General features: G+C 38.7%; 1 protein-coding gene across 1 annotated transcript; it reads left to right on the top strand.

Moving 5' to 3' along the window:
- Window positions 1–270: 270 nt before the first annotated feature.
- On the top strand, window positions 271–8,979 carry LOC146035673 (G-protein coupled receptor 12-like). The gene is made up of 2 exons (XM_083159259.1): window positions 271–714; window positions 2,510–8,979. Exon 2 carries the CDS (start codon window positions 2,512–2,514, stop codon window positions 3,532–3,534), a length of 1,023 nt encoding a protein of 340 aa, XP_083015385.1. The 5' UTR covers window positions 271–714; window positions 2,510–2,511; the 3' UTR covers window positions 3,535–8,979.
- The last annotated feature ends 200 nt before the right edge of the window (window positions 8,980–9,179 follow it).

The raw sequence follows: 9,179 nt of genomic DNA, 5'->3' as shown, positions 1-9,179 counted from the left end.
CCACAATAGTACAAATAAGGTCCACAGTATATACATACAAAACAGATTTTAATCAGTTTAAACTGAATGCATTTATTGATCCCTGTTTGATATTTAATAGCAAATAGAAAAAAAATGGTTGTATGAGAGGAAAGAATTGTTGCAATATTAATATACCAATGAGTATATGGCTATATTCTACAGGAAATCGGTTAGAGATAATACAGTAACTAGTGAGGTAGGTAGTGTATCTGACAAAACTCCGATTATACCATAATGATAATATACTGCTCCATCATTCACAAGCACTAATGGGAGCGGACAGACAGTGCAGCTTCCCCAATGCTAGTAGTGTGTAAGAGCTGACCCGAAGGAGGTGTGTCCCTATACATGGAGGGGGAAAAATCTTATGAATGAAATTCCAGAGGTGTGGTGTGTGCCTGCTGCAAGTGCCCTGTGTGAGTGTGCGCTAGCCCGGCGTCGTTATTATTCCGCTCACAGCACCTTCTGATTCACAGACTTGGGAGCTGATCATGAATATAAGCGAACACTTTGACGTCAGAGCTGAGATTTCTCAGCAGACCCAATGGGGCAAGAATATTAAGTGCAAGTCAAAGCCAGCAATCTGGCAGCAGCATTAGCAATGTTAACCAAGGAATGAGCCTCAGCAAGGACTGCAAGGACTAGCACAAAGGGGGACAGAGCTGGAGTGGAGAGGAGAATAATACCAGCAAGGTAGGAATACAGCATGTCTACAACTACATATACTCACTAGGCACACTTTTACTGTTATTTATCATTGCCATTAAAGCTGTTGCTCATATATCTATCTATCTATCTATCTATCTATCTATCTATCTATATTTCTATATATTTGTCTTCTATCCATCTATATAAATATCCAATGCTATCCATTATATGTAATATTTGATATAAAGATACAAACAGAAGCCAGGACTATGTAAAGTTGTTGTGAATACCATGCATATGTTGTGCTAAATACATGTGTTCTATAAATACTATTTATAGATATTTATAACACATACAAAATGTATTTGTATATATTGACACACACACACACACACACACACACACACATATATTTACATGTTATATATATTTGCAATTTTAAGTATTTACACAGAGCCACACACTGTGTTTCTATATATAGACTCACATGATAATATTTATAGCAACACATATAAATAGAAATGTATTCATGCCAAAGATAATATAACCGTGTAGCATATAATACTACTAGACAGATAGATGTATACTGTAGATAGGTAGATAATGCATATGCAGCACACTACATACGTGTACACACACACACACACACACACACACAGCGTATGACGTAAGGTAGCCCAGGCTTTGGCAATGAGATATTACAGAAGACTCACTGTGGATATTGCTGGATATATAAGTACACAGAGCTTCCACTTTACCACCACCAGCAGCAGCAGCAGTGCAGGGCCCTTTAGGGCTAATGGGTGAGAGGCTATAGCTGTCTCCTGTGCAGTGTTATAGCCATTGTGTACTAGAACCACAAGTGAAAGAAACAAGCACTGATTCTTATTAGGTATTTATTGTGTGTGAGAAATATGCACACCATTTATGATGTGCTCACACCAAATGTCTTCAGTGGGAAACATGGGATGGATGGCCTGCAGATAATCCAAGTGGGATCATGCAAAGGGAACCCATATATACCAGGCTGTGGGGACAAATGTGGTGATGAGCTGTCTCCAGTGTAAGGGGATCTGTATGTTACAGCTGTACATTGTACACATCCTCTGTGGTTTGTAGAATCCAGCCAACAAATAGAAGGTGCTAGGTAAGCACATGTATATTCCCGGGCACACAATATTTCACATTGGAGGCTGTACGGTAGCATATCTTGGGAGCTATTGTTGTTAAGATAAATATATCCTATAATTTCCAGCCTTCACAAGCAGCCAAAGCAGAGGCACAGACTGTGTAATCATCTCTGTAGGAACACATGCACATGCAGTAAGAATAGCTGCCTCGCTCAGCTCACCTTGGCTGATGAGGAATGAGACTGCATGCACAAGGGCACCAGAGTAAATGCAGAAAGCAGGATTTATAGCACACTGACCGATGGGCTACATGGTGTGTCATAGACATGTTTGGCATGGTCAGATTACCTTCCATGGTCAGAAGGTGCAAGGCAAAAGTAGGACTGGGACCACTTTGCCTTCAGTGGAAACAGCAATTATTCTACCTGTCAATCAAATTCATAGATGAGTCATGCAGTTAATGTAAACCCATAAATTACATTTTTCCATAAATTGCTTCTAAATGGAATTTTAAAATGAATAGTCTATTTTAATGTATAGTAAATGAGATCAGGCCTTGCCACCTTCTTGCATAGTTGTGATTAGCACATCAAAGCCATGTACCGGAATGTTTCTTCTAAAAGTCATCCAGCTTTGTGTCCCTGCATCCAGTTTCTTTCTTCTCATTGTCCTCTCTCTTTCTATCTCTCTCCATTTCCTTTGATGTGCAGCAATGTTTCACCAGCCTGCCGCCGCTTCCTTGGATCACCTACTGTATCTCCACAACTCTTCATCCAGCAGGATGTCCCACATCCACTACGACCCATGGGATACCAACACTTCCACCGTCACAACATCCGACCTGTCCCCAGATGAGTCTGTCAATCCGTGGGACATTATCCTGTGTGTAACAGGGACCATCATGGCATGTGAGAACGCTATAGTGATTGCTATACTCTTCTATACGCCTGCACTCCGTGCTCCCATGTTTATACTTATTGGCAGCCTGGCACTGGCTGATCTACTGGCTGGCGTGGGACTCATTGTGAATTTCATAGTAATATATGTTTTTAATAATGAAGTAGCGACACTGAGTTCTGCTGGTCTGCTGCTGGCCTCCTTCTCTGCCTCTGTCTGTAGCCTTTTAGCAATCACATTGGACAGGTATTTGTCTTTGTACAATGCACTTACATACCATACAGAGAGAACTCTGACTTTCACTTACCTGATGATCATCCTGCTATGGGCTCTCTGCATCTGTATCGGCCTGTTACCAATCATGGGATGGAACTGTGTAAGGGATCAGCCCTCCTGCAGTGTCCTGAGACCAGTGACCAAAAACAATGCAGCTGTACTGGCAGTGTCCTTCCTTCTGCTCTTTGCCTTGATGATGCAGTTGTATTTGCAGATCTGCAGGATTGCTTTCCGCCATGCCCAGCAGATTGCAGTGCAGCACCAATTCATGGCCACATCTCAAGCTTCCAGCACCAGGAAAGGGGTATCAACCTTATCTCTCATATTGGGCACCTTTGCACTATGCTGGATTCCCTTTGCTGTGTACAGCTTGGTTGCTGACTCGAGTTACCCCATGATATACACCTACTCGCTGGTGCTGCCAGCTGCCTGTAATTCTGTCATCAACCCCATCATATACGCTTTCAGAAACCCGGACATCCAGAAGTCATTATGGCTTGCTTGCTGTGGTTGTATCCCACCCAGGTTCTTATCTGGGCCCAGAACTTCCAGTGATGTATAGGGACCTGAAGTGATACAGACTGTGCCATGCTGGGGAAGAAGAAAAAAGATGTCAAATTTTACTTTATTTTTACAGCGGATACCAGATGTATTGCTTTAAATTGTCCAAAAAGGTTCAAGTAAGCACTTTCTATTGGCTGGTGGGGTGGAGATGTGGCGGAAATATACCCTTGTTAATGTACAGATGGCCAGTAGGGGCCCTCTACATTGAGTTATCTGGAAATTAAAAAGTTCAAAGCTCATCCTAATGAAACCCGCGTCTCTAGTGGGGTTGGCATTGAGAATCTATTGTTCTTGGCTTTTACCACTGTCACTACTGGATTACATATAGAACGCTACTCAGCTTAGCTTTTAGAACAGAAAGATTAGTCCAATAAGCACCTCCATAGTACGCTTCAGACCAGTATCCATTCTGTTTAATATACAAGTGTGAAGAGGGAGGGTATGTGGTCCCTGAGTTGGCAGTGTCTAGGTGGGCAGTCACTCAGTGGACCACTAATGGTCAAAAATGACTAGGTCAACATCTGAAGTGGTCGGCATTGGCAGAAGGATGACACAAGCTTAAGGCCGACATAGACGTGGTCGACACTCAAAGGTCGACATACCCTTTTCACTTTATTTTGGTGTATACCGACTTGGTTCATACTTTACCTTCCAACTGGGCACAGAGTGGGACTACAATAGTGTGTGGCGCAGCGAGCCATGCGAGGAGACACGGCACACTTATACAGTGTTTATGTCGACATATGTTGACATAGACACCAGGAATGTGAAAAACTTGTGTTGGACTTTTCAGTGTCAACCATGTCCATGGCTACCTTAAGCTTGTGTCCACCATCTAGCAGTCTTGAGCTTTGGTATGTCAACCATTGTCAAGTGTCAGCTTAGTCACTGTTGATCATTAGTGATCGTCCTAATGACTGTTGACCTAGACATTGTAGACCCACTATACTGTGACCAAGAGCAAGCACTGTATATACGGTGCCTATAAAGGGACCTGCCACATATCATACACTACAATTAGATAAAGAAGGCACTTCTATTTATGATTTAAAAAGCATCGATTTGTTAATAGAACTTGGTTATCAAAACAGGAAAGTAGTAAACCGTTTACTCGCTAACTTCAGTTCATAGATATCAATGGGATTTCCTTGCACGGGTACTTTGAAAGAGAGTTTAATTGAACTACAGTACTTGCTCATATATGGACATTCAAAAAAAAAAACTTCACTTTTTGCTTACAATTACAAATGATTGGCATTGTACTTGCCTAATACTCCACCAGAATGTATGGAAGACCTTTCAGACGAAACGCGTAGGTACTCACCCTGCACATGCCACTTGAACCTCCTTTCTCGTCTCTTCTGAAAGGAAGGCCCTAATAATTGCCAAGTATGAGAAATAGTGTTATAATTAAATGATTATATTTATGTGTCAAATTTAAAATCTTGTAGTTATTATTTCTTGGCTTTGTCATTGATCTTATTTTGTTATGATGCCTCTCCTATTTAGTATGCTGACTAGTAACATCTTGTAGCCTGCAATTTTATTTGCTGTTGCTACTTTGTTACTGAACATTCTAAATAGATTGCAGCAATCCTGAAGAAATGCCTTCAATTTAATAAGCAGAGAATTAAAGTAAAAATTCTTACACCAGTAACTACATACTGTATAGTGACCTTTTGAAACTGCATTTATGATCTCCTAGATTTTATAATTTCATCTTTGGGAGCTATTATGCGTTACTGTATATTCAACATGCATTGGTGCAGTGCTTTAACCACATTTCTACTCAAAATATTATATAAACACCTTTAAAGATTTGTAAATGCTATCAAAATAAGGATCATGTACCCCAAATATAGAATTTTATCTCTACTCAAATCCAGATCAATGGACTCCACAAGTTCCTCTGACTATACAGGGACCTAAATTGTAAGGCAGCCATAACTTAACACAAGTTGAGTCTCTAACAATTAAGTTAAAATATATTTATTATTTGTATATTGCGTTAAAATGGCTTTCACAATAAGAGGAGATGCCCCCCAAATTAACTTTGCTGTAAAGGTTATATATATCAAAAATTGAGTTTGTATTTTCAATGTCATTATAGCAATCTATGAGCAGAGAATATACTGTATATGTAAAATTTGCCTTACATATGTCATATTAATTCTGATACATTGTTTTATCAATCATATTTCTAATCATTGTAGCAGTAAAAACAAAACATCAGATTTATAGCTTTGAATATTAACATGGGATGGAAGCAGTGTTGAACTTATGTACAGACCGGGGCCCAGAGAGAAAGGGAGCCCGGTACTGCAGTTTATAAAGTATAGTTTGTTGTAAACAAAGATCACATTTCCCTTGAAGCAATGTGGAGGTTGAGTAGTGCGAAAAGTGCTGCGGACACAGGTCTCACCAGGAATACCAGGTTTTCGAGAAAGGGAATGGGGGCCCTGCCTATTTTGTCAGTCCCGGGCCCCAACATTTCTGATGGCAGCCCTACTTACATATAAGTAACAGACATGGCCAAAGAGAACCTGCAGGTTTTAGATACAATACTTTCGTTTAAAAAGTTAATGAGAAAACACATTTTTCTCTATCGAAATGGGTCAGTACCTTCTTGTGAAACCAAGATCTGTTTGGGAACAGAGAAAAAGAGTTATCAAAGATAACTAGATAGAGATAAAGTACCAACCAATCTGCTAACCAACCAACCAACAGCCTGTAAAATGACAGTTACAGGTAGAAACTGATTGGTACTTTATCTCTCTCTCTCTTAGGGGCAGATTTATCATTGACTGATGTTCTTGTTATCACTCATTATAAATGACAAATAATCGTCCAGCCAATCAGCTTCTAACTGAATGTGTGTTTCAAAAATAACAGGAGTGGATTAGCTGGAGCACCATCTATTAATCATCAGGAGTGATAACAGGAATATCACTTGATAAATCTGCCACTAAGCTTTGATAAATTTCCACCAGAGTTCTACTGTAAAATACCGTTAAAGGAGAGGCCTTGTAACAATGTTGCACTTACAAAAATAATGCACTGTAAACTTTGTATAGAACCCCTTCAGTGCCTTGTTATGTAAACGTTTATTACCGCAAAGTGTTAATTGGTTTGTATTATGAATATTACATGTGATTTATTATTTGTTTATGTTATACATTCTTGTGAGCTAGGCCAGTAAATCATTGGGGGGCTGCCAATTGGACATCCCTTGTTTAGGGAATGTGTACTCATTAGAAAAATACATCAAATTTGAAAGCAAAATTAACCATTTTGTCCATATTTTAAAGACATTTGGTCATCTATTACTGTAAAATTATAAAAAATGTTACTGTATGTTTGTATTTATTGGTTGGTTGGTTTGTTTGTTTCTTTGCCAGGCTTGACTCCCAAGCTGTTGGGCAATTACATGTCACTAGCAGGCCAAATTTGGTCTTGTCGCTGCATAAATTTGGCCTATATTTAATGATACTGTAGCATATGTATCAAACAAAGGATGTTAAATATATGTAGATAATTTGTATATAATATTTGTATTATTGTTGATTTCTGATGTCATGACTTATGTTATGGGAGGACTGGTGTCATTGCTTTACTGTTTATTAGAAAAATGTGTTAAATATAAGGCATAAAACACCCCATACTGTACATTGTTATGCATATTACAAGTTGTAGGGTTACAAAAGCAATTGGCCTACAGTTTTATGCTGTTAAATGGTCACTGTAACCTCTGTTATTTATATTGTTTACAGTAAGGAGTGCATTATTTCATACAGTATATGATTCCTTCTTATCATCCAGTAACAGGAAGATGCTACTATGCTATATCAAGGTTTCCCATACAGAAGTGCCAAGATACCAAAAATGTCACCAAATTCAGCTCATAGGCAGCACTGCAAAGCATCAACTTAAGTGGTTGTCCTTGGCTAATAAACCACTGATAACCCTCTTGTTTCCCAATGCAATATGCAGTGGACGCCAGCTAAAAACAGCCCACTGACAACAAAATCTAAACGATATATACAAATTCATGTAAATGAACAGCACCTTGAATGTATTTTAGTCAATAGCCGAGTTAATGGTTGCCTGGGACTTCCCTATAGATAGACCAACATTGCTGCCTAAATGATGGAGGCAACCTACATCCAAAAGATCTGGTGCTAGGTCCTCTTTAAAGATGCACATTACCTAATCCGCACAGCCATCAAGATGAGCACATTGAGATAAATAATTTATTAGAATCTCAGCAGAAAAGGCTCTTTTTAGTATTTGAGTAATATGAAAGAAATAGGCCAGAATCTAAAGGCGCTGCCATTTCCGCGTCTTGTTTTCCTGCATCGGCATAGCAAACATTTACTTCTGATGGCAAAATCAACGCACGGTACTGAAGGGGTTGTATTACAGTTATTATTCTGTGACATGTGTGAATTATTTAATATTAGTCCCTATTAATTGATGATCTTATGATGTATTTCCTTTCTGAAAGTCTTTATGGAAAGAAGTAAACCAGTGTCTCTAACTCATTGTGAATGGGGATTTAGTGTCAGATATTACCATGTTGTGGGTTTCCGACAGTTACCAAATGAATTTGTGATTGCTGTCTACTCTTCCTGTAGGCTATACATGACTCAGCTGTACCGTGGTTATTTTCTAATTTCCCTGCAAATATGTCAATAGTGACTTGTACAGTCAGCAACACTTATTCTTGGTAACACTTATTATAAATAACCACTTAATTTATCAAAAACAAAGTTAATTTGGGAACGATCTGTATTTTTTGGAAATGGTACTTGCCAACTGCTATGTAACTGACTTATTACAAATATAAAGTATATAAATAAAATCCAGATCTGTAAAGGGTGACCTTTTTTTTGTGGCAGCAGAAATTGCGGCACTGCCCCCACATAAATTTAAAAAATCTCTCCAATTTTTATCTTCCTATGTGGGATGAAGATTAGAATCTTATGTCATTAGTTCATTCACCATCCTATTTCCCATGGGTTTTCAGTGCTATTGATGAGATTATTTGCTAGCGTACATTTGTGAAGTATTTGCCTTTGTAGAAAATGATGATTCTATGACATCACAGACGTTTTGGGAACCAGTGCATAAATTCTAGCTGTTACTCTTTGCCCAGGACAGAGCCGTTTGTACGCCCCATTGCATGAACAGAATGTTTACCAGCTTCAAATGAATCCATATTTTCCCTGGATGTTCTGATTCAAAGCATGTATGTAATGTAGTCTATTTTTTTATCATTTCAAGATTTATTTATCTACTTGTCTCGTCTTTCTGATAAATTAAAAGAATCTACAAAAGAGTTTTAAATTATTATTTTTTTTATATAAGGTTGTGTCTAATGCAAATGTGTGATACTTTTGGCAGCTCATTTTGTACCTTCAATAAAATGTAGCTTTCAAATTCATGGTTTGGTTGTGCCGTTTATTGAGACGAATGAAATTGCAGTAAAATTTTGCTCTCACAGATTCTTTTGTTGGAACAGGCTGTTTTGCAGAATTCTGCTTTTACCACTACGTTCTGTAGGCCTGATCCTGAGCCATACGGAAGCTCAAAAGCGGACGCATCTAGGGAACATGCTTGTGCCGCACCATACATGTGCACGTT

Source organism: Crinia signifera, chromosome 9 (assembly GCF_055691185.1).
Source record: "Crinia signifera chromosome 9, ASM5569118v1, whole genome shotgun sequence".
Taxonomy (NCBI): domain Eukaryota; kingdom Metazoa; phylum Chordata; class Amphibia; order Anura; family Myobatrachidae; genus Crinia; species Crinia signifera.
This window is presented reverse-complemented; position numbering and strand designations above follow the sequence as displayed.

Excerpts from the sequence above, each read along its gene's own strand:
- LOC146035673 (XM_083159259.1), top strand. The coding sequence starts at position 2,512 with ATGTTTCACCAGCCTGCCGCCGCTTCCTTGGATCACCTACTGTATCTC.